Source organism: Rhinopithecus roxellana, chromosome 2 (genome assembly GCF_007565055.1).
Source record: "Rhinopithecus roxellana isolate Shanxi Qingling chromosome 2, ASM756505v1, whole genome shotgun sequence".
NCBI classification, from domain to species: domain Eukaryota; kingdom Metazoa; phylum Chordata; class Mammalia; order Primates; family Cercopithecidae; genus Rhinopithecus; species Rhinopithecus roxellana.
The window spans coordinates 188,425,063-188,452,941 of record NC_044550.1 but is presented as its reverse complement, the minus strand read 5'-3'; the positions used below and the strand labels follow the sequence as shown (position 1 = coordinate 188,452,941).

The following is a 27,879-nucleotide window of genomic DNA, read 5'->3' as shown; positions in this document are numbered from 1 at the left end:
CTCCCATTTACCTCACAATAGCAGACAGAAATTAATACAGCCTATTTCTTAGAAAAATAATTTGAACCAATGATGACTCTGCTAGAATTAACTTTGAATATTATATACGGTATTTATATCATCACAACCTTATGTTTACAGTATTAGCAGGAACATTTTTCCAGATGGCAGACACAGTTCAGGTTTTAATTTGTTTTAAAATTTTGAATTATAAAGCATATCATACTTTTTGTTAAAACCAGAATTAGCAATACAATAATAAAAAGTTTAATTGATAATATTATCACTGCAATTTCAACTGAAATATATATTCTACTTATTCCAGGCATTACTGTATTGTCCTGACAGAAAAGGGCACAGCTTCAAAAAATATCAAATTCAGGAGTAAAAGATCTGGGAAAAGTTATATCTTTTCTATCACTATATGATTATAGGGAAAAGCTATTTACCTGTTTTCTAACATAATCTTTGCCCTCACCAAAATGTTCATCCTTGTACTGAAATATAAAAATTTTAAATTAAAATAAAAAAGATTCTACAAATAAAATACCTTGAAAGCTTCCAAGAAAGAAGAATGACAATGAAATTCTTCTTACAATCTAAGCCCTACAATTGGGCAATAATGTATAATAATTCAACATATTCTAGATCAAATAGTTTTGTAAAAGTAATATGTGGTTTGCCAATCTATGTCCTCATATATTCAGTTTTTTCGAGTTTTCTTCCTTACATGGATAGGAAGAATCCACTCTAAAAAACTGTGCTTAGAATAAAATAAAATGGAAGCAAATGAATAATACCTGAAGGAATTTTAGAAATAAAGATGTGAATAACTTCACTGTTAAGAATATCTATTTCCCATATTAGGTGACAAAAATAAAGGTCACTTTGAAATACTTCCTTCAAACAATTATGAATATATTCTAATCTTCAACTTCACGAAAAATTGTCATTATATGGAAAGAATGAATGTTTTTGTTACCCTGTATAGGGCTTTGGGGTTGGAAAGACCTTGTTTGGAATCTAGATGTTGCCTTTAATAGTCATGTGATCTTGGACAAGTTACTTTGACTACCAAGAAACTCAGCGTCTTCACGGATATAAAGAAAACGGATAATAAATAATGAACAGAATACAATATGCAAATGATTACACACATACTAAAGAAGAAACACCAAATTATCAACAAATATAAAGAGGTATATTGTGCTCTATCAGAGAAAGGAACACCAGCAACTCCTAAGTTGGAATCTTCACACTTAACTCTAAGAAAAAGAAATTTTTAAAAATTATGTCCTCAATAACTTACATGAAACAAATAGTAATATTTTAGAGCTAAGCGGAAATATTCTATAGCACTTATATTTAGAATTTATCAAGGTAGCTCACTGCAGCTTGTCTGATTCATAATAGAGGTGAGGAATACTGCTCATAATATGTGAGGTAATAAGGTAATAAATCAATAAACAAAAGGAAATTAAATAGAATTTTACAAACTTCTCTTTTTAAAAGGATCTATGAGAGCTTTAGGTTAATAATAATGAATACAAACTGTTTATTATTGTTTAGTTGGCTGTGAGAGACTGGATTACTTGGAAGAGTCATATCACAGACAAAGTTGAATGTAATGCATAAGAAGGACTTGCTGAGTAAGCAATATGAAGATATTTCTTTTTCAGATCCTGCCAACAATTTATAGCCAAGGACCTTTGCCCTGGATTGATTGGACATTAATATTTCATATATTTCATTTTGCCACTTGAATGAAGAGTTAACTCTGAAAATTATTTGGCTTCCTTGGGTTAAAAACCTGGATATTAACAGCCTTGTTTAATTATCTCTTTGACTCAGCATCTCACTTTAAAAATCTGAGCCTATTTTTGCCTTTGTGTTATTAAACTGATTTTCCTAACACGGGCTTCTTTATGTTATTGTTCCTTTTCTGATTGTGTCTATTGATAACATGTACATATATATCCTTTGTGTGTATATATTTATCTTTTTTGTGTATATATATCCTTTGCATATATATATACACACACAGAACGCTGTTGCCTCATTTACACAGAATATAAAGAACAAAATTATAGACCTACTAGACATAACAGTATTTCTCAAAAGAAAAATTTACCTATGTCATTGAATACTTATATTTGCATTCATATCAGTATAATGCTTGTTCAAAATAAGAATAGTTTGTTATATAGGTTACTCTGATTTGTTAGCTATGCAAGTTCCATGGGCACAGTATTCACTGTTTTTGCAAATTTCATAAGTAGATGTCAGATTATATTAGGAGCTGGTTAATATTTACAACCAATGATTTTATAATCCTTCAGAACAGCAAGACTTTTGGGCAATACAGCCTATTTTATGCATATAAGCCAAATTATATTTATTGACATTAATAAACAACAGTGAATGAGTATGAGTGTTTTGCCCTAGTAGCTTTAATTTATATAAATTACTAATCGCAGTAAAACACCACTTAAATTTTTTTCATTTGCAATTTTTCTTTAAAAACATAAAAGCAAAATATGTTTAGAAGCTTGAATATTAATGGGAGGGCAGGTGATTTATTTTGAGGTTTCTTCTGCCTCAGTGACCTACCTCCTGGGAAAGACAATACAGGCTCTGAGAAAACTTTTGTTAAAAACGGGTCTGAGCCACATCCCTGCTCCACTACATAATTGGTTATTTAGCAGAGCTGTCTGAATTGGAATAGTGTTCTCTAAGCTTCTGAAGGGACAGGACAGGGCTTAGAAGAAAAGTGAAGGCAGTGTTTGCTTATGTCATTGTCTAAGGTAGGGAGAAGAAATATATTACCTTTATTTCTTTGATGCTAAAACATAGTTATAAATCAAACGTGGGAAATACAAATAAGCAGATGCAATGTGTATTTAATTTCTAATTTAGAAGCGACAATTCAGTTTTATTATTTTATTTTTTGTTAGGCTCCAGGGTAGCACAATCATTTATTTTACTTGACATTCAGTTAACCACTTCATTCTTCCCACTTATTTCTGCAAAATAAAAATGAAAACAAAACTTCCGTAGTGAATGATGGATTTTAGTATCTGATTACTTGAGAGCACTAGCAAGGACAAGTTTTCATTTTTTAGAAAGTATAAGTGAACTTCTGAATAAAATAATAATAACTATGTTCCAGGCCCTGTTGTAAGCAATTTACATATTAATATATTCATTTACTCCTCTCAAGGACCTTCGGAAGTGAGTACTATTTATTTACCTATTGCATAGACCCTGAGAAGTTAAGCAATTTGCCAGAAGTCTCTGGATTAAAACTCAGGTGTCCATTCTTAGAACTATTATGCAAAACTAAAATGAGTAGGTCAACTACTTACAAATATCTATTTGATAGCAGCATCTTTCCCCTCTGTATCAACCATACTCCTAACAGGTGGGGTCACCTTTCAGCAGGTAGCAAAGCCACTAGCTACAAGCCAAAATTTACCCTTAAAAAATCTATTAAAATAAATCCATTGTCATAGGCAATCACAGTTTTGTCAATTACATATATTTACTGAGAATGCTTTTGCAGATTAATAAAGATCTGAACTCTGAAAAGAGAATCCATCAGCATTTATAAATAAGTGTTACACATCTACAGACCAGTCTTCCTACATATAACAACTAAATTTGGCTTAAATAAATACACCCTTACTAGTCAGATCTCTATGCATAAAAATCTAAATCAAATTAACTTGTGTGGGAGGTTGACAAGATGGAGGATAGTTTAGGGAAAAATAAAAACCCATGATGCTAGCCAAGCAATTGTTCCAGAAGAAAAAAAAAACGCCCATTTTTCTAATTCTACCGCTCAAATTGCATATTTTTGCAATAACTTCAGGGCTGGGATGAGAATGGGGCACTCTTTTGTGATTCAAAGATCCATATTGGTAAGAGCTACCTAGCAAAACTTGATTTTCAAAGGGAAGTTTCTGACCTCAATCTAACTAATTAAATAAAAAGAAAATGAAAAATATAATATTTATGATGAGATAAAGCCAATAAAATATTTATAATGACATAAAGCCTAACAAATATAATATTTATGATAAGATAAAGCCTAATTTCAGAAAATATCCTAATTTTTATATAGAGTTACAAAAAAATAGAAATATTTAACAACTCATGCCACTGTCAGAGGAAATTTCTCAGTAAATGTTTCATTTTTGGATCAAACTAAAATTTTAGATAAAACTAAAGTTTTAGAGACATTGTTAATCTAAATAGTTCTAGGTTGGGCACTGTGGCTCTTGTCTGTAATCCCAGCACTTTGGGAGACTGAGGCAGAAGGATTGCTTGAGGCCAGGACTTCAAGACCAGCCTGGGCATCATAGGAAAACCCTATCTCTAAAAAAAGTAGAAAAAAAAAAAAAAATGGTGCGGGAGCCTGTAGTTCTAGCTACTCAAGAGGCTGAAGCAGGAGGATCACTTGAGCCCAGGAGCTCGAGGCTTCACTGAGCTATGATCATGCCATTGCACTCCAAACTGGGTGACAGAGGGACACCCTGACTCAAAAAAATAAAAATAGCCGGGCGCAGTGGCTCATGCTTGTAATCCTAGCACTTTGGGAGGCCGAGGTGGGTTGATCATGAGGTCAGGAGTTCAAGACCAGTCTGGCCAACATGGTGAAACCCTGTCTCTACTAAAATTACAAAAATTAGCCGGGTGTGGTGGTGCATGTCTGTAATCCTAGCTACTGAGGAGGCTGAGGCAGGAGAATTGCTTGAACTGGGGAGGTGGAGGTTGCAGGGAGCTGAGATCATGCCACTGCACTCCAGCCTGGGTGATGGAGCAAGACTCTGTCTCAAAAATAAATGAAAAAAATGAATAAAATAAAATAAAATAAAATAAAAAAGTAAATAAATACATAGCTCAAGATAAGATTTGGCCTGCAGAGATTATTGGTAGGAGTTATGGGTGGAAAAGACTAGCTACAAGTCATTTTTACCGCTACCAGAAAGTTGGAGCTACTAGAGATTTGAATTAGATTTCCAGCAGCCCTGGGAGGAGACTGGGGATTGAGTGCTGACTAAACCTTCAAGGTATGAGCAAAACAGTAAATATTTAAATGAACCAATGAATAACCATCCTGAAGTCCTATAAGTTTGTGAAAACTTGGGTTTGGCATAGAGTTAATCTTTTTTGAAACTCTCTATAATCAACCATCACCTTACAGCTCTTTTAAAGCTCCTTCTACTTGTGTATTCAGCTGGATTGCTAAAGTTAACTTGATAATAGTGCTGGGGTATTGGCCTCAAGGAATTCTGAATTTGTCTAAGTGTGTAACATTGTGCAAAACAAGTTGGCTGGAGAAAAATATTTGAAAATGTATAGAAAACATTTTGTGAAATACCTTCATATTTATAGATATTCAAAGTACAATTTTAATGAAAGATTTTAAAAAGATAAAGTCATGAAACAACAAACTTCCAAAGAGAATAAAAAGGAATTAATATACTCATTGAAAATTATTATATCAATAAATCTTCCAAGGTTTCACATGCTTCCAAGGAGTAAAATCCCAATAGTAATCAAATTTATCACACTGGGAAATCTAGAAAGGTAATCTCATACTTACGACACAGCAAGCTAATTCAAGAACAGAATATTTGAGATGGTTTTAAAAAATAAATACCATTGAGAAGTAGTTCTACACTGCATGATGTATTCTTTATTCCTAATGGATCCTAAAGACAATAATGATTGATTCTTGTTTGTAAGAATAGATGATAAAACATACAAAAATATAAAATAATACTCTTTTGATGAATTGGCCAGTGGAATGAACAGGAAAGAAAACCTAAATTAAAAATAGGACTAATTTTTGGACAACAGGTTGTCGTTTTCAAGGGTCAGAACTATCTTAAAGACAAAGATAAGAGATTTAATATATCTAACTTAGAAAGGAAAATGGGGTCTGAATTTAAAATAAAAACACTATCTATAAAAAACTAAATGAATGGGAAGTTAGAATATATGAAGATGTAAAGATGTAGTATCTAAGATTTTTATTTTAGTAATAGAGAATATAATCTATTGAATAAACAGGAGTGAATAATCATGTTGCTGAGGTGACTATTTTTCTGAAAAGATGAATCTTGGATGTCACCTACCTAAATATGATACACACGCCTGAATGCAGGGAAGATAGGACCCTGGGAAATAAGACAAGATTAAAGAAGGAGGTTAAAGACTATCTTCAGAGATACAACATGAAGAAACAAAATTTCAAGTAGTCCACTCATCTAAGATTAAAAAAACAAGATGAGAATAAAACTAGGAGCTTCTGACTTGAGGGGCACTAAGAAATTAATATAGGAAATGAAGAAGATCACTATGATTTCTAGCACCAATAAAGTCACTAAGTGAAAGGAAGAATATATATCCTGATGAAATGATCACTATCTGGGCAGCTTTTAAATGACAAATTCATTTGAATTCTCTATAAAAAGTCATCATTAAAGTAACTTATTCAATGTCACAAGAAATTGTATACCCTTCCTTTAATAACTGTATGAAATATCTTTTAAAACTAGAGATTTTGATAAACAGACTTAAACATACCACCAGCCAATATAAAATAATACTATTTCCTTTAAATATATTTCAAATTGATCCAGTTACCCACACGTCACTATATTCCAAGTTGATTAAATTCTGAAGAAGCAATTAAAAAGGAAGAAACTAAATGTAGTGTTATATAGTGATTAACTTTAAGCCCATAAATAGTATCCATTCATAGCAGTTTTTACTTAACTTACATACCTTATTATCTTTACATGAATTTAGATAACAGTATTAGACAAAATAATAATTTTACATATTTTATTTATCCTAACAATATAAAAACAATTCATCATTAAAATCATATTACCTCATTCTTTGTTTAATCAATAGTTATTCTATGGCTGCCAGGATCTTTAAATGCAAGATAGTTCTATCAATAAATCCTATAGGTAAGGACAATTCTCTTTCTTGGAACATGCAGTAAATTTTCTTATATATGGAATTGTTTAAAGAATACAGAAAATTAGTCATCTGTAAGCAAATTAATCCTAGGTTATGGAGGTGTTTGTAAGTAATTTGTTCTTTACAATTTAAAAGTAATGTCAAAAAGTTAGAATACTCATATTAAAAGAAATTTTCACAAACTAAACATTAAAACTCAATTGAAAAAGATGAATACTTGAGAGATATTGTCTACATGAATATATTCTAGCCAATAAAAACAAACTAATAATGAAACAAAATACTAGGAGGTAGTTGTTTTATTTTAATATATTTTCTTCATATTTGGAGGAATATTCTCACTCACTATTCTTACTAATCAAGACAAAGTGATGTAGATAATTTTAAATCATCACTAGTTTATAGTTGCTATATTGTTACCCCAAACAACACATGAAACTCAATTAAGATTATATTAAAACATGGATCCCTGCATCAAATTCAATCTTGACACTGCCTGTCCTAACTTCTTTATATAAATAAGATGTAACCTACTTGAGTACAAATAATTGAGAGTACTAGCATCTGAACATTTCTGAATCATATGTTATAATTATTACATTATTTCTTCCTAAGTAGCATAAAATATAACAAAATAACTAACAGAAATGAGTTAAAAACAAAATAATAATTCTAGTTTGGGGATAAAAATAATAATATTGATCATAAAAATAACTTAAATTCATACAAATGCCTCCTTCCCGGATAAAACTATATTCTAAATATTTCCCATTGCTGACTGTAGTAGCCTCTTGGTCTCCACAAAATTGCATCTGGTCATTTTTACCGCAGCAAAATGAATTCTAATCATATCCCCACACATACACACACAGAAAGAGAGAGAGAGAGAGAAAGAGAGAGAGAGAGAACATAAGATCAAGGAAAAAAACTCAACCACAAACAAAGCAATAGATTAAGGGAACTTCATTTCTTCATTTCAAAAATCTAAATGCCGCCCAGGGAGCACTGAACCACAAGCACATACACAAAAATCATAATATACCCCAAAGTATCCTTTCTCCTAAATCTTTAAATATCCAATATTATCCAGATAAGTCTTTTAGATATTAAGATGTGATTTTTTCCAAGTACACAGGTTGCCTTAAGTATGTATTAGACAGTATACTTTTACTTCCACAAAGACTATGAAATTGCTTTATACCTAAGACAATGTGGAACTCTATGATGCTTAGCCGACTGTATAGCCACATAATTGCCCATTTTCACTGCTTCCAATGAGGCCTGACAGTGCTCGTTTATAGCAGCAGCAGATGACTAGGAAAAAAAGTTTCTTATTTTCTAATTTCCTTTTGGAAAAGACTTCTGGAAAATTCAGGATTTTTTTAAAGTGTCTTATGAATAAGGAACACATTGCTACACTCAACCAAGTTTTATGTTCTTAAAACATTTCTATCACGTGTAACAGGTTCAGAAGTTACAAATAAAGCAATGCATTTAAGAACTCCTTAATCAGAAAAGTAATAAATATGAAAAATTATTTCTAATTACCTCTGTTGAGTGACGCTGAACTGTTTATGTCTCCAGTAATAAAGGAAGACTCTGACTGCTTTCGAACTGTGTCATTCCACATTCTACGGATTCGGCTCTGGGTGGGGGAAAAGGTAGAAAGAAAATGAACTCATGAGACAGTGAATTTTCACACAAATCATTCTTTCCTTTTCTGTCATAGTTACATGAGATGTTTGTTTCTAGTATTTGACAAATAATCAAATACATGTTTGCAGTACAGTAGCATGAGAACATCAGAAATAACATTCATGATAATACATGGTTCTCATTAACTGTATTCCTAAATGCTTATATACCAAAGATAATTATAACTGAAAAAAGAAATAAATGTGAAGTACTATACCAACTTAAATATGTTGAAGATATACAGACGTATATATCTTCAGACAGTTAGAATTAGAAAATTTTAATTTCCAAGGTGAAACAATTTTTACTGTAAATTTTATCGGAATGAGAATGTTTAAATATGCATTAAATTGCCAGTTCTAACAAAATATTTAGTTTAAGAAATCAGAATCTTGCAAAAGAGTTTGCTAAGAAAAGAAAAGAGAACATTATTAAAATGCTACCAACCTTAAATTTCTCATAACTTTTATAGGAAGATCAATGTAATTTTAGGGATTACATAACTATCCTGACTTTTCTTTCTTTGAAGAAAATAAAGTTAGTTGATTCATTGCTTCAGTAGGAAGTTTTATAGATAACTAAAAATTCTTATATTATTATTGACATTCTTAAATTCAAATTTCTAAGTGTCAGATAATTCAAGAAAATAAATATTATAAACTTTTTCCATTGGCGGGATTTTTTTCTGTTTTATTCTGTTATGCCATTTTATTGAGTTATAGATCCAAAAAGTATTAACAATCTTGTGAGGAAGAAACAAAATATTTTCAGAAGTTTTTCCAAGGTTGAAATAGTTGTAAGAAATATTACTACTACTTATGAAACCATGCCTACAATGGGTTATGTTCCAAATACATTTGAACTTCTTGAATAATGGGAGTAACCAATGTTAGAATATTAGACAACTGATTTTATGAATCTTGGAGCATGATTATTCTTCAGATATATTGTTGTATATCACATTTTCCCTAGGTAGACAAATGCCTGCATGCACACACACACAGGCACAGACACACACAGAAAACTAATAAACAAAAAGACAATGATGGGAGCCAGTCTCTCACATTTGTTTCATTAGTTGGTTAATTAATTAATTAAAAATATCAATTACCCTCTAGTGTCTGCCAAATACTAACCTATAAGATACAAAGGTGAAATGTAAGCACAAAATGTATTGACCCTGGTGGAGCTGCTAAACTAGTAACAGATTAGTTAAATTATCACAAAAATAAATGCAAAGGTACAATATGCCCACACATCTCCATACAATCATTAAATATTATAGCTGAAATATGAACAACCAAAATGACTGTCAATGGTAGAATGGATGAATAAACTATACAAAAATATAAAACAAAGAAAATTAAAAAGCTCATAGCCTCCTGCAGTAATGTAGATGTCTTGGGAAGAAAGGAAAACATAAAGGAGTATGTACTAAATGATTTCAGGTTAATGAGCATCAAAATATGCAAACTAAAATATGCTATTAAAAGCTAAGATAGTGGTTATGTTTGGAGGTTAATGATTGAGACAGGTTCAAAGGGTTTCCAAGGTATTCTCAGTATACTAATACTTGGCCTGGGAAGTGGTAATAATTAATTGTGCCATACACTTATGTTTTGTATACTTTTGTGACTATTCTTTATACTACAGAATTTGTAAAGACTTTTACCAGTTATACCATATGTTTTTACCATATATTAAACGATATGTCCTTCTCTAGGGAGTCTGAGAACAATGCAGACTGAAGAAGTAACATTTTATCTGGAGTTGACGAAGTTATTATTGTTAGGTGATATTTATATGAGCTGTCCCCATTTTCTCATCTCCTATTTATCTCCCCTATCTGCTCTAGCTGCACCTGTCCCCTTGCTGTTCTCTAACATGCCAGGCATGTTTGTGCCTCAGAGCTTGGCAATGTTGGTTGTTTTCTCTGCCTGGGGTGCTCTTCCCCCAGGTACAGGTATGCATAATTCCTTTATCCTTTTAACTCTAAAATATTTTTTTCTGAAGATATAACTTGACCACCCTACTTAGAATTGGAGGCTACACACAATTCAATCACATCTCAGTCCTTTTTCCCCTCCTACATTCCCCCAACAATCACTAACATCTCCTACAATACCATGTATTATATAATTATTTCTTACATTTATACTTAATAGCTAACCATTTAACGTCTAATATTTAATGTCTGATGTCTGCAATAGGCTTGAGGCTTTATGAAAACAGAATTTTTGTCTTTTTTGTTAATTGAGGTACATATACTTGTCACATACATACATACATAGTGTATGTATATTATATATGTGCATGTGTGTGTATATACATCTGTATCAATTTTTCTATGCTCTCTTTTCCATAATATATACCTTTCACGTATTCACCCATCAAAACCTCACAAGAACTCCATGAGGTAGGTAATACTATACATGAGGAAACCGAAGCACAGTGGTTAATGAACATTTTAATGGCACAGATCTAATAATCAGCATTGGAATGCAGTCATCTGGCTCCTGAGTGCAGGAGGTTAACAACTCACTGCACTACACCAAACATAGTTTAAGAGGAAAAGAGAAAAGAGGAAAAAAGGAAAAGGAGAAAAAGGAGAAGTATTCCAGGCAGAGAAAAAGGTATATAGTATACGGCACAGAGGCCACACTTATAGATATTTATGGAATGAATCAGGAAGAGTTTTAGAATATGGGAGTGAAAAACACAAGTCAGAGAAGACTACATACAATAAAATACCGTTTTTAAACAAAGATTTCAAAAAGGAATGCTGAACAACATTTTTTGGAGGGAAACAATTGGAGTAAGTTGCAGGAATGGAAAAATAAAATTTAGGAGCCTCTCTGGAGGAAGACATAGGGGTTGATTAGGGAGAGGTTAAATAAAAAGGAAAACATATTGAAAATGTTCTGTTTCTTCGGTTGGATGTTGAGTTCACAGGTGTTCATCTTATTAAAATGTTTCAATGTTTCATATACATATGTCACTGTTTTAATTTTTCAAATATTATATAATAAAAAGCAAATATATCTAAAAGTCAATAAAATACATGGAAGATAAATGACAAAACAATTACAAGAAAGTCAAAAGATATTATTTCAATCCATAGTTTAAAAAAATTTTACACCCATTTCTGTGAATATGTTTGTGTGACTGATGCATATTACAAAACTTTTATAAGTGATTAGGACCAGGAAGTAAGTTTGGAGGAGCAAGAAGTGAAGAGGATTTTTACTTGTTAGTCTTGGCCATCATCCCCTCCATTATCCACAATGTAGCAACATAATGTTTATTACATGTAGATTGTATCCTATCACTTTCATTTCTAAATTATCTCACTGGCTATCCAAAGTAATCAAAATAAAATTTAATTTTCATACTGTTACAAATACCTAGGGATCAGTCTCTTTCCTTTTTCTTTGACTTTCTGTCTCATTCTCCCTCTAACCTACTTTGGCCAATAGTTTTTGTAAGTTCTCCACACCATAAAGGCTTTGCATTAGACATTTTCTCACTTAGAATTCTGTTCCCCTGAATTTCCTTTTCTCCTTCATTTAGAATCTTGTAACTCAGACTTTGGCATAAGTACCACTTCCAAAGGTAGTCTTTCTCCAGCACTTAATTCCAGTAGCCACCTGGCTAATTGACATCATATTTTTGTTCTCTGCCAGCTTTCCCATTTGATATTTTTGTTAGGTTGTTTGTAATTAATACACTTTCTATCTTCCAATACTAGAATAAAAGTTCCAGATCACAGGGGAAGTTGTATGTCTTTTAACCATTTTATCCCCAGAGATTAGAAAATTGATGGCATTATATAGGAGGCACTCAATATTTCTAAATAAAATAGTTATTTTAGAAGTGCTCTTATGTGAAAGATGCATCCATACTCCCCAAATTTTGTTTTAATATCAGTATTTTAGCATTTGCTTATGGATGACCATGATTAGTGAGAAATGTATTTACTTGTCTTACCTAAACAAATAATACAGATTTAAGTAACTATAACCTTACATAGGCTTGGATGGTCATAGTTAATCAGAATTAGTATTATATTAAGTATAAGAAAAAATGTAAATTATTTTCCAAGAGTAGAATTGTGATATTACACATTGCAAGAGTGTGGGGAAAAATATGATACAACTTAAAATATATATACAATAATATTCTATAATAACAACAGTAATAAATGGTAGCAACCACTGTTTATTGAGCACCCACAATTTATTCTCTTTTGTGTATATTAGTTCAATCTTCTTAGCAACTTAAGACAGCAGTATTTATTACCACCATTTTACAGATGAAAAAACTGAGTGTCAATGAAATTAGTAACTTGTTTTGTGTCATAGTTGGTATGTAGCAAGGCCAGAATTCAAAACAAGGTATACCCACCCACAGAGTTTATTATTATTCCATTGAGCTGTACTGCCTTAACTCATAGTTTAGAAGTATTGCTAAACATTGCACAACTCTGTTGTAATGTAGTAAATGAGACCCCCCAAGTATTATTATAATATTAATGACATATTTCAATAAAATGACTATAGGATGGTAGCTGATGAGCTCAGTAATGTGAAAAGCATGTGGGATCTAATCAGGCTGGATGATATAGAGAATCTCAGCAATATCAATTGAAAAGTCATGGAAAAAGCTATTACAAAAAGCAGGGGAAGAGCAAGGGATTATGAGTCTGAAAATAAAGGCATTAATTACTAAAGGGGCTCATGCTATAAGCATCATCCTGGTCTGCTCCCACTCTTATATGAGAATTCAGATCTCTGATTGGCAAATTTAGTAGTCCTAAACTCAGAAATTTCCATCCATCTGAGTTGGGACAATTGTTCCTCTGATTTGCAACTTTACAACCTCAGTGTGGTGTGTAAAAAATAAATCAAATCAGATTATTAATAATCATGCAATTATATTTAAGTTTCATGATTTGTGGTTGGTAAAACTACTTAAGATAGTCTGATATTTTTGACAGTTATATGCTAACTTTTAAAATTTTAATTGGAAATATCAGATTGATATTAAAGATATGATTTTATTTGTAAAATTAAAAACTCAATTGGTGAGGAAACTATGAAAACACTGGTCATTCATTGATTTATAACTGGTTCAAGTGCTAGTTAGGTGTGTATGACTGTCTAGTCTGACAGTTGATGTGTTTGAGATAATCAGGTATATTAAATTTATAAATGATGTTTAAAAGGTATAAGGAAATTAAATTTTCTAAGCATATAAATGAAATTATTTAGGGAAATTTAATCGATTAAGCTTACAAGCCAATTGAACATTCATCAAAGAAAAAATGAAGTAATCACTCTTATTTTATATAAAATAACCAAATTTATGAAACAATAATTAGATTTATAGGTTGAGCTAAAAGAGTAAAGAAAAATTAATTCTTGATTTACAACTTCATTTATCAATTTAAACTCAAGTCTTCCTCAGAAAAATTTAAGTGGCAACACTGAAAACATGACTTTTGTTTCTACTGAATCATGCAATCCTAAAAATACTAGTGTGGGTGACTTACACCTATAATCCCAGCACTTTGTGAGGCCAAGGCAGGTGGATCACCTGAGGCCAGGAGTTTGAGACCAGTCTGGCCACATGGCGAAACACCATCTCTACAAAAACCTCAAAAATTATCTGGGCATGGTGGCACATGCCTGTGGTCCCAGCTGCTCAGAAGGCTGGAGGCTAAGATGGGAAGATTGCTTGAACCCAGGAGGCAGAGGTTTCAGTGAGCTGAGATTGTACCACTGCACTCCAGCCTAGGCAACAGAGTGAGACTCTGTCTCAAAAAACGAACAAACAAATAATACTAGTTTGCTAGCTTGAATCAAACTCACTCATGACCTACACAGCTCTAAGTCTTTTATTTGACAGGCTCATCTTAACATACAGGAGTTGTTAAAATTTCTATGTAATAATCTTTGAGCTGACTCTGTGCCCTGGGAAAAATGGCACACAGTTTACCTAAAAGCTTAAACTTTTTCTGGTAAGGTACTATGCTGCTGCGTCTAGTATTCGGCGAACGGGAGTGGAGCTTAGACCAGTTATGTTAATAGTGCTGTTGTAGTAGTCTTCACTGCCCTGACTTTTCTTCAACTTCTCAGCACATAATAGGGTTGAGTCATAGTTATTTTTACTAAACATACCATATTATATGTAAATTGTCTCAGTTTGTGATAATTATTATACTAGTTAGAAGAATTATAAGAATTAGAATCATATCAATATATCACATTTCTATATACATGAAATATTACTTTCTTTGAATTTTGGGTGAACTGGAAAATTCTTTTCTTTACCTGCTGCATTTATTGAACTGAAAGCAATCTGAAGTCATTAATTATTATGCAAACTGAGACCTCAATTTCATCATTTTAATACAGTTTTAGTTTCTTCCATTTCTGTCAGAATCATTCCCATGTGAGACACAGTGAAACAACAAAAACGATGTGTTAAACACAGGATAGAAATTAGCGCCAATCGTAAGGGACAGTAACTGGTTACAGAATACAGTTAAGAATTACTTCATTTCAGTGAACAAATATTGTTTACCTGTGAGCCTGTGGAGTAACGTCCAGGAGTTCGAGAACCAGATGTTTTCCCTGAACCAATGGAACTCTCTGTACTTTTGCCACTACAGCAATGTGTTCGCAGGCATTTTCCATACTCTTTTCGTACCTAGACAATTAAATATTAACTTCTATTAGGAAGTAATTCATTGCAGGTAGGAACAAAAGTAGACAATGTACGTGAGTTTTATTTTTAGATAACATAATTGCTTCCTTGCCCTACAGATATAAGAAAGTCTGTTCAGCATGTATTTTACAATACAACATAATTATATGCATACTGTCAAGCTTGAAATTTTGCCTAACTCTGGAGCCTTTTAAAACACACACACACACACTCATACACACACACTCACACTCCTCCCATCACATCATAGTGGTACTTTCTCTTAGTTCCAAGAACATATACTTAAGCCCATCGAAGATACTATTTTTAGCTTCATAAATTTGATATGAAGTAGCCTACTGGTGCAAAGGAATTGTAGTTGTCGTTCTTTAGGTAGAAGCCTAGTTAGGAAGTTAAAGAGACTGGGATGGAGGAAGTAGGGTAAGAAGTCGGGGAGAGAGACAGAGAGAGAGATCAGAGACAGTGAGAAAGCAGAGAAAGGATATTTAAAGACAGAAAATGAGTATGTTGGGCTAATCATTTCTTCTAAATCTGTATTTCTCTGAAGTTTATTTATTTTAAAAGAGATCAAATGTTCAAATTGAGAACAAAAATTAAAAAGATTGTAAATGTAGTCCTTCAAAATAGTTCTGCTCAATAATCACAGAGAAATATAATTACTTTTCTTTAAAGCATTCTTGATTAAATACTTAATTATATTTTTATTAATTAATAATTAAATAATTAATTATATTATAATAAAATTACAGGGAAAAATAAAACTTTTAGCTGATGTTTTCAGAGAAATACATCAACTTTTGGTAAAAATTTTAATCATTTCTAAAATTTTTATTACTCCTATTTAATTGAACAAGGCATATAAAAATAAACAGTAACTGCCTTAAATCATGTATCTACTATCAATAACAACAAAGGGACATCTTATTATATCGATTATATATTCATGAATTTATATTATGAAACAACATCATATACATAAATTATTCTTAGGCCTTTATGTATTTGATTTTGCATTAGTTCATTTTTTCCACAACTTATGATAATGTAATATTCAAATAAGATTTTATTTAAATCAAAGTTTTGAACATGTGCTTTAAAAAGGGATGTTATTTAGACTCAAAAGCAAAAAAAGGTATGTAAATGATACATTAAATTTAGTATTCAAAATGGGAATGTTTCATCTTATTATTGTAAAATTCATTGTGTCAAAGACATAGGAGAATCAAAGACAGAACATATGCAGATTTGCTCAAAGAACTCACATTTACCGAGTGCTTATTATGGGATAAGAACAATGATGGAGATAAGGGTGAGGTGACTCAAACAAAGAAGAGGAGTGCCTGTGGGAAGTAGGTGTGGGGGGCCAAGGAGGGCTTCTTGGGGAAGAGGGCTTCTCAGAAAGTCTTCAAAAGAGCGTCTGGAATTAATTCACAGAGTGAAGTTGAAATAAAAGATAGGGGAGAAGAGGAGAAAAAGGCATTCTCACCACAAAGAATAGAATGAACAAAACAGGGTTATGATGTGCTGGTCTTGAAGGCCTTTCTCTGCTCTGGCATGGCAAAATTACTTATTTTTAATATATTTAAAATGCTATTGATTTGTTTTGCAACCAGTCTCTTCTGTGCTACATCTATCAATAATTAGAAATAGAGACAATCATTTTTGTTCAGTGTTGACAAGTTAGTCCATATTTTGTTTATTTTAAAAAAAGACACCAGTCTGCACCCAGTTATGTGTGTTTCTAAGATGCATCTGCAGGGAGGGTGAAAAGAAGAAACTTCTACTTTGTAACTATTATGTGTCAGGAATTGTGCTAGGTACGTCCCTCAAAATGAGTCTGAAAAATAATTATTAACTTCATTTTATAGATTAATTGATTGAAATGGGTTAAGTAATGAGAGTAAACAAGACTGAAAAGGTCAACCGATGTGCCTTAGGAGAAAACTCTAAATTTCACGAGTGCTGTATGATCAAAAAGCTCTAAGATGCCATATTTGAAACATGAACTCATTGACCAGCACAGGCATTGTATATCCCTAATATCATTATTAAAGTAATCTATTAATTATCTCCTTCTTTGTGTCTGGAAAGAATGAGGACAAATGCTTTAATTAGAACTTGAGAAGGCTTAAAATAATCTCTAACCAAAAGTAAGCAGTATCAATGATAGCTTAGTAATTTCTACTGATTTATGAAACATATCTAGGAATCTAAACTTTGATCATAACTTCCCCCTGCAACATCCCATTGTTTTCCTAAGGTAAACAGCAAATGATATGTTTGTTTCTAGATGAGAAATGGTATTTGAATGAAGTGATATAAACCTAAACAAATATTTCAGCACAATAAGGAATAAAGGCAAAGAAGACAGAAAGAGAACCACTCTCCCTCCTGTTACAAAATCAGCAATATTGTTTAAGCCACAATAATTCATCATGGACTATCTGAATTTTCCAACAAAGATTAAATGTTCTGAACTGATAATATAAACAACCAGAAAATCAAGATATTTGGTGATGCCAAGTCTCGCATTAGCTACATTACTTACTGAATCAATATACTGACTTTATTTTGCTGTGATTTGATTTGAAATGGTAAGCATATGTCTTCAAAAGAAGAAAAAAAATTACATGGACCATGTCCAGGAAACATTTTTTAGATTACAATAAAACATGTTATTTGATTGTTCAATCATTTGCATATTCTAATCTACTATTTCACATGGCACTGCATCTTAGTTACCCTAGTCAGATGATATTCTATTTTGGTGTGATGCTGTTCTAGAACATAGAAGACAGGAAAGAGAATGTATCTTACCAATAAAATATTTCTGATATTTCTCATATCAGAAATAAAATGATCATGGAAGCTCTGAGAATATATAAAATATTTGAATGTACGACAAAAGTAAAAGTGATCACTTTAATGTGGCCAGTGGAAATACTGTTTACACAATCCATATTCAGAAAAAGACTGATGACTCAAAAATTTTAATTTTACTGAATAAGTTGAAGCAATCGACAAATAATTCAATAAGACAACAATTTTCAAATATGAAATACTTCATATTTATCTAATCAAAATATATAAGCAACTATACCAGCGATGGCATATTAGTGAAATTTAATCAGATGGCTTAAAAGAAAAAACACCTCCCAACCATTTCTTCAATTTCAAAGACAAGTATATGACACTTTTTATATAAAATAAAAACCAAAAATAATTATGTTTTCTGTATTTTCTGATGTTGGCCCATATTCTTGACACCAAATACAAATGCAACCAAAGTTTTAAAATTCAAAGCATGGAATGGATGAAAGAACAATATGTATTACTTGTTATTATAAATCATGAAAATAAACTTTCAAAATCAGGGCCTGGCAAGTTTTTCTATAAGGTCCAGGTAGTCAATATTTTAAGCTTTTTGAGTCAGGAGCCAAAGCTAAGGATGCGGTGTATATACTTATTTTAAACTTTATGTATTGAAAATGTAGTAACCATTCCTGGCTTCCTGGCTGTAAAAATAAAAGGCAGCTGGATGAATTTGGCTCATGAGCCACAGTTTCTGGAACTCTGTTTTAATGAATCACAAAACTGAACTTGATGACATATATATTTTAAAAATTAACTTATGTTAAATATATTACAAACTCTAAAGTTGTTTTAGGGTTGTGAGATGTAAAATCTCTACCTGGGTATCAAATGCAATTCTTACTTATTCCAGTGATATGTTTATGTTAAGACAAGAAAAACTAAAAGAACATTTTTATTAATATTGGGAAAACTGAAAGAGGTGTTGGCTAATAAAAAATACTGAAAGCAAAATAATCTGTGGGTAAAGTACAAAAATTTCTTTTCTGCCTTGTAGAAAATTTCCAAATTAACTTTAAAATTTAAAAATTACTTCTTAATGAGTTAGTAAAAAAAATAAAAATAAATTAAATTTTAAAACTATGTTAGTCCAAATTTCCAGCTAATGTACAAAATAAAGATGACAGGCAAATAAATCTACTATATTTCAATATGTTATGACTGATTATAATGACCTAATACATTCCCCTTTTTTTTCGTGGGCAAATGCTACGTTTTCCCTTAATCTCCTGATTTTGCTCACATTTTTTGTATGCATTTCTCTTGAGCATCAGTTATGGCTATGGCTTTCTTCTATCCAAATCTATACATCTTTCCCAAGTTTTAGTCTCTCTGACTTCTCTGAAGTCTTTTAGAATACCAACCACTGTCTTCTTCTTGACATTTTCTCCTATCTTTAATTCATTGTATCATCTTGATTCTCATTCTTCCTTCCAGCTCTATTCTCACTCGCCACTTACATGTCTCCTATTCTTTAAATACATTAAGTGTGGCAGACTGCCATCTATTCACCATACCCAATTTCTTCTCTTTCTGACTAAAAAAGCTATACTATGTTTTTCTGTCTCCCTTGCAGTTTAGGTGGTACCATAGACAGAGTCCTATCTGAATAAAAAAAAAAAAAAAAAAAAAAAAATTAGTAGAAGCCATGTGAGCCACTTTCAAATCTTTAGTACAAAATCATCTCTCTCTCCCCCAGACTTCCTGTTGGATGTCAAAACCAAAGAGGACTACAAAATCATAGAGTGAGGTTGTTTGAATCTTCATCAGCCTATGTCCCTTCATGGGGCAACTCCATCCATTGGGCAATGAGTAAAACATAAACATATGTTGAGTCAGGCTTCTGTAATTTGGGAGGTATACATATTAATTATTTGGGAGGGTTCATCTATTTTATTTTATTTTTATTTTTTCTAAAATATCCTGTTATAGCAGGATTCATCTATTTTAAAACAACCTCTTTTTAAGGAGAATTCTAATCAATTAGATTAGAAAGCATCCATTCTAATGTTACCTCTTTTCTTTTCTGTAACACACATTTAGAAGCCTGCCTCATCATTACTACTCTATTCTGTATTTGTGATCGTGTCAATACATTTTAAATATCCACTACCATCTAAATTTGAAACAGAGTAGTGTTTTGTTTTATGTTTGTCCATCTTGTGACAAGTGGACACTCTTTTCAACTTCTTGTTTTGGTCTCACTAGTCTCTAAAACTAAAAATCCTAGAAAGGGATATCTTTACTTCTTATTTCCTTTGTTTTCCAAAGAAAAATTATAAATCTTATTGTTTCTTTCCCACAAATTTTAAAACATAATGTTCTACCTCATTTTCAGAGTGAATATTTTATAATTATTTTTACCCCCTTCATGTCACACATGAGTAAACTGAGACGTGGGGAGGTTAATTAACTTGCCAAAAGTCACATAAGTTTTTAAATAGAAGAGCAGAGATTCAAACCCACATATATATATTTCCTATGCTGTGATATATTTCCATGATATATGTGTGTGTGTGTGTGTGTATCTCATGCCTCCACAACATTTTTAGAAAATAATTACTTCCTAATACAAAACTACAATTGGCCATCAATGGGAATATTAAAGACTATAAAGTCAAATCTATAAGAGAACAATTTTTGTTAATTTTTTAAATCTGAAAATGTTTTTATTGTTTTTCACTATTGGACACTCTCACCAACTATTATGCTTGTATTTTGTGTTTGTTTTGCTTTACTATTATAAAAGATGAGTATCTTCATTTCTTGTAGACAAACATATCAATAATAATATATTAGAATATGTTATGGCTGCTTTGCTATCATGAAATGTACGCCATTTATATTTTAAAAAAAGAATTCTAGCTTACCTTCTTCTGTAGGACACAATGGAAAATAAATATAAACATTCCCTGTAGAGAATTGAAAATGGTGAAGAGATACGCCATGATGACTGTGCTTTCATTAATATACATGAGTCCAAAGGCCCAGGTCAATCCTAATAGGCAGAGAAGAGCTATTGCACCTATAACCCATGACCTGTAGAGAGAAGAGAAAATTAAGGGTTATTAAATAATTGGTCTTTAATTAACAACCATATCAGATCAACAATACAACACTGAAAAAAAAATGTTACAGTAACTTTTATTGACAGAAAATGTAAGACAGGTGGTGTAAGTACTTTAAGGTTTTAATGAGACTACAAGTTTTCAAGCTTGAGGAGATATACATGAATGAAAATGTTATGAACACAGAAATTCATTTAAGCAAAAGCAGATTTGTACCATAAATTATTCATGTATTTGCAGCACATATGCAAATGGCATGAGGTGTAATTATGGTGAATGGCAAGAGGAAAGCAGGCTATAAAGCTATGTTAGTCTTCACTGGTCTCACAGGGGTAACATTTGCTTGATTGATTTCCCTCTATTAGTGCTTCTTCTGATACATTTGTACCTCATTTTTTCAAAATTTCCTCTTTTTCCACAAAAAATTTATTGTTTACTGACAAAAATATAACTCGTATTAGGAGGAAATACATGGATTTGAAGTCAATGTATGAATTTAATGAGCCCTACTTGTCTAACCTATATTTATAAAGACTAAGAGTGAGGGATAGTAGATGGAAAAAAATAGTTCCACTCTAATGGAAACACTCTGTTTCTACTCTCCTTTAGCCTTTGGATCACTCTCTTCTATGCTACACTGTAGTAGATTTTAGAAATCAGTCATTTGGCAGCTTCACTGAACAAATTTTTGAAGGCTCAGAGAACCTTCATTTCTTTGAAGTGTCTGTAAACTCAAGGGAGAAGATGAAGCTGAGAATGAAGATGGAGTGGTATGAACGGAGTGGTATAGAATGAAAGACAAGCTCTCACTCCCATTCCATTCTCTTAGTTTCCTCCAAGATGTCATTTGCAAGAGTATAAGCAGGTAACAAAGTTCATATATTTGTGGTTAAGTTACGTATTAAATATCAAGATAAAATGAATTCTTGCAACAGGTGGGACTCATAATTGAAATGAAATCCTTCTCAACTCCTAAGTATATGGGAGAACAGGACCAAATCAGTAGAGATCTCTATACACTAAAAAGCCCAACCTCTTTATTCCCAGCACATCTTCCTTGAAAAGGGTAAATTCATATTTCTTTTCAGCAGATTATTATCCTCCACTATAATGTCTCTGGAAGATATATTTACAGGGATTGAAACTTTGTAAAATGAAGGGGAAAGATCATATATGTTTATGATAATCTGAAACTGAGTTCAATTTGTTTTTTAGAGAGAACTGCATCTTAAGAAAGATATGGTTCCAAAGTAGTTAATTATTAAAGTCTTATTAAAATTAATTATAAATATTTACTATTTTTCTCCCATAACAATCAGTCACTATATTTCATGTTTAAATGCCCACTAAATTTAACATGTTTAACTGAAAAATCAACATTCTTGAATAAAGAATCTCTAAGGGAGTTTTGCTATTACATGTTACATGTTTCCTTATATGATTTAGAAAACATTTTAGGTGTTAATATTTTATCTACAGCGGGATTCAGAAGTATACTAACTTTCAAGGAAAAGCTCTCAGCTTATTATGGATGTTCGAAAAAGAAAAAATAAGAATTGCCATTAAATCAAGGCAATATTGCTATTTAGATTTAGAAGCAAAATAATGGGATCAAATACTGAAGTCAGGTATTAACCCCTGGAAAACACATGATGGGCCCAAGGGTTAAGTTGTAGAAAACTTCAATGAGCCCCGATTTCTTAAAAAAAAAAAAAAAAAAAAAAAAAAGAAAGAAAGAAAGAAAGGAAGCAAAAGCATGAAGAAGTGAAATGGCACTGGAGAAAAATGAAAACAAAGGACTCTTCACCAGAAGAACAAACTGAAAGTCTACAGCAAGATTGCCCATAGGTTACCAATCTTAGTTTATTCTTGCAGGACTTGTAATTTTAAAATATACATGGGAAAAATGTCCAAATGTTAACATTTATGTTCACATTTATTAGATTAGTACAGACTTGTAGCTTTATTTCAGAAATTGAAATATATTCATACAGATTAGATCATTAATCAAGTGACAGGTGTCAAATTTGAAAGGGATAATTTTGCATATGTAAAAATTAATTTTGAAGAAGGCAATTTTTTCTTTATTTATATTTAGTATAGCAATTCGTTAATATCAGTTGCAATTGGGTAGTTTTATACCCGTAAGATCATTTTGAAGATATACCAGTAAATGACAGAATAATTTTAGATGAATGATGCCCAAACAAACAACAGAAAAGCGGACGTATGTGGCACAGAGGAACACATCACAATGAGAGGGAAGCTATTAAAAGAGAAACAAGTCTGTACCACAGGAAATTGCTATTGCTGTGGCACTGGATTCAGGTGATATCCAATTAACAGAGGTGAAGCAGAATTTTTTTTTGGCAATACACCTGCAGCATATTTATTCTGCACGTAAGTTGTATGCCAGCTTATTTTCCTGCACAGTTTGCTCTTCTGCCTCAATGTGAATGACAGAAGCTCTAATGATTTTTCAGTACTGATCTGACAGCTGGTTCATGGGACCACACTGATAAATGGAATTTATCAGCCATTCAGGTCATTCTTACTTGATGAAGGGTCTGTTATCCTCATAGCTAAAGAATGCATAGACATAAAGACAAGAACACCAACATTAGCATTTTATGACAAAGAATTTCATATGAAAAATATTCTCCTGGTCCCCAAAGGCTTCTGTCCCCCACCTCCCTAAAAGAAATCATAATCCTTTATATCTAGAAGGTAAATCCTAAAATGACCATGAGAACTTAAATGACAAGAAATAAAAGCAATTTTATAATACTGCAATATCCCTTCTAAGACTCAAAATTCCATTTTTTTCATGTGCTCATATTACTTGTGACTTGAAAGAGACATTTATTTCTTAGAGATCACATTTCTCTAGAGAATGAGAAATTTTATGAGCAATCTTGAAAAGGCTTGGGGGCATGCTTAAAATGACAGATTTCATGTCACCTAAAGGTATTCCTATTCCGTAATATTAGTAGGTAAGATTACTTAATTATGGACAGTACGCTTCTAAGTAATTTTAACTTGGAGATGATTGACCTGAGTTAAATCTTAACGTTATAGCCTTTAGAAAATAATCTATCTTGAGTACTTTATAACTCTTTCTGTTTGTATTCTGAGTAAGATAAACCTGAATAATCTTTTGTAGTAATAGGAACAAACATACAGCATCTGTTTATTTTCACTTATGTTTACTAATTTATTTAATATCATTTGGATAAAATAAGGTCCTAATACTCAATTAGTGAAGATAAGGAATGTTTTGGATCAATTTTTATAAACATACTTTTTGCTTAGAGAATTGTGATAAGAAAAAGAAAGAAGAGAAACTGTTCCTTTCTCTTCTCTCTTGCCAGAGGCAAGATAGTTTCCTATATTATGCATACACAAATAAAGCTTCTAGAAAGACTCCAACTGTGATGTATTTTGAATAAGGAGAACCACTAATGAAAATTCACTCTCCAGAATGATGAAATAGTAAAGAATGGTATTTGAAGCCAGTTTGCCGGAGGTTTACATCCTAGCTCATCCACTTACTAGCTACCTATTTGATCTTAGACAAAAACTGATTAACCTGTGGTTGTGTCCTTTTATACATATATAAGATGGTGATAATTATAATGCTAGTATCTTGTGATAATGAAACAATTTATTATGAATAAAATGCTCAGAACTGTGTCTAAGACAAAATGTGTTCAATAAATATTATATATGCATATTATTATTAGACTACTCAAAGCTAGGATAAAATCACACCTAAAATACAAAATTTCTCACCCAGAGAATAAAACCCCAAATACATACATGTTGAGTAAATAAATTTATTGAAGGATATTTCAGGAGTAATATGATGCAGTAAAATAGATGTGGCTGAAATAAGTTGGTAAACGGAGTGGAGAGTGACTAGAACTGTACGTCCAAGGGGGTGATCACTAGTCATGTCTGGCTATTTACATTTAAATTCATTAAATGAAATTAAGTTTAAAATTCAGTTCCTCAGTTACATCAGCCACAACACAAGTACTCAAAACCTTCACATAGTAGCTACCATAATGGATATGTTCATCATCACTGAAAGTTCTATTGGTCAGTACTGGACGAGGACATTCAAAGAGAGTTTTAAGCCAAGAAATGGAAATCCAAGAGATATTTAAATAATGCCATGGATGTGTGAAAGATAAAGAGAGAAGAATTTGTAAGAATTGATGGTATTTAACAGCTGCAAAACAGGCCTAGAAAGAAAAATCCTGTACTTACATTACTATCAAAAATTTATAAAACATAATATGTGATATTTATTATACTATATGCATTCCCATTGCATCAGTATATTCCATCTGTGATGTACTGTTCATGATTCGAATAATTCTACCTTAATTCATATAGTATAAGGTCAAGAAACGAAAGTTACAGAGGTTGACACATAGGGATCTATGCAAAAATGCTCCAGGAAATGGATTAAGTTTTGTATATATTTTAACTAACTTTCATTATGTATATTTTGGATACATAGCATGATGCTAAGGGATACATGTAGACAGTAAAACTGTTACTATATTGAAGCATATTAATGTATCCACCATCTCACATAGTTACCAACTTTTTGTTTGTTTGTTTTTGTAGCAAGGCAGCCAAAATCTACTCATTTAGCATGAATCCCATACACAATGCAATTTTATTACTTATAGCCCTCATGTACATGTCTCTAGACTTGTTCATCTTACATATCTGCTACTTTGTTTTCCTCTGACCTACATCTCCCCATTTCTTTCCCCTGTCCCTGTGTTTTGTTCTCTATCTCTGTACTATAAAAACGTTTTTAAAAATTAAAATACAAAGTTTGCAATATAACTGGTGAGGCCACATATGTTTTGCTTTTAATATGAAATATGAAAAAGTAGAGATTTCAGGGTGCAATTCAGCAGTTTTTATCAATTGGTGGGGACCATTCAGTTGCTCCATTTAATAACAAAGACAACAGCAACTCCAGCTTCACTTACAGTTTGCTATAGTTATGTGTAGAAGTAGTGTTCACAGGGATGTGGCCACAAGTGAATTATGACATTTCTGGGTCTTGTCAATTAAAGGATGGGAATTGGTCTCCTCTTTACCATTTGCTGCTGTCCTTTTACTAGGAGAAAGTGATGCAGAGCCTTAGGCATCAAAATGGAAGTTGTTTATTTATGTGGAGCTGAAATATTAGGTTTAGACTACCTACTACTAGACTCTCATAAAGTAGAGTTTCAGGCACAATATTTTATAATTTTTTTGGCAGTGGCTTGATTTGTGCAATAATTAACAAAGCACTTATTTTATCACAAAAATGAGATAATAATATTCAATGATTTAAAATCTAAAGATCACTAAAGATAACCTACAATATGTCAGTACCCTCCATAATTTTTGTCAAATATTCTACTGGTCTAGATGATCTAGTTTTATAGTTTCTCTCCACCAAATACAAATTAAATTGATGGTAATGTCATCATGCTGTCGATTCTTTTTTTTTTTTTTTAATTTGAAAAAGCAGATCCCCAGAACTAGTTTCTAAAGCTGAATAATTTTATTATGTTTTACCAATGATAATCCATTTAAACAAAATACCATTACAGGTTGTATGACTAAAACAATTTTACTGGAGTATTTTTAAGAATTTTGTTAAAATGTGGATGCAAAGGCCTAATACGTTCTTAGCAGATGTTAAGAGGATCTTATAGGTTACCTTATCATTTATAAGTAGTGACTTACAGATTTTTCAAGATCAAACTATTCCTCATAGAAAAAAAAAACCAGTAATATATACTAATGGATCTGTATGTTGAGTGGGCTTTTCCTCAATCAACAACAAGGCTTCCAAACTGAGGACTAAGAAGATTCAGTTGCCCATATTCTAAAAGGAGCCAGCAGTAACCTGAGATAAAGAACTTCCATAAGCTTTACTTAGAAGTGATCTAAGAGATACTGCTTTGCCATACTACAAGCCCAGGTGCTCCAAGTCCTTATAAATGCAAGGGGACAAATAAGGCCATTTTAGGATTGTAGTATTCACGGAATATATTAAATAGTAGGAAGAAGAAACAACTTTTATTATACTAATCCCCTAGCCACAAATCTTAGCAGGCAGTGGAGGAAGAATGTTTTACGTGGGTATGTTATTAAAGTTTTAAGTTGGTCAGACATATAATAACATGAATAGATTGTCAACATTACAATGTATATCTAAAATAGCAGTAAGTGATCTGCTACCCAGTAGTTTAAGGATATTTAAAATAGCATAGCTAGATTAGTGATCAGAAAAAAAATCTAAACATTTCATCTTTTATTCTTTTACATTAAAAATGCTCAAATGGTTATACTTATGATAGAAATCTTGACAGCTTAATATTTCTTCCAAATGTACCTTATGTTGATGGGACTATACCATCCTGAAATTATATTATTATATTTGTTCTTTGTTCATCACTATAGGAAGAATAAAAGGAAAAGGCAGTCAGATTTTTTT

At 31.8% G+C, this 27,879-nt stretch overlaps 1 protein-coding gene across 7 annotated transcripts in view; it reads right to left on the bottom strand.

Annotated features, from left to right (window-relative positions):
- ADGRL3 (adhesion G protein-coupled receptor L3) overlaps positions 1-27,879 on the bottom strand; it is a 915,407-nt gene that overhangs the window by 25,483 nt on the left and 862,045 nt on the right. For 4 of the 7 annotated variants that reach the window (XM_030925184.1, XM_030925171.1, XM_030925179.1 and 1 more), the window contains 3 exons: positions 21,165-21,333; positions 15,280-15,405; positions 8,548-8,644 (listed from right to left, as the gene is read on the bottom strand). In XM_030925184.1, the coding sequence (XP_030781044.1) occupies positions 8,548-8,644; positions 15,280-15,405; positions 21,165-21,333 (392 nt within the window). Of the gene's footprint in view, positions 1-8,547; positions 8,645-15,279; positions 15,406-21,164; positions 21,334-23,917; positions 23,945-27,879 lie in introns of all 7 variants that reach the window. The other 3 variants (XM_030925166.1, XM_030925200.1, XM_030925192.1) reach the window with 1 other exon arrangement.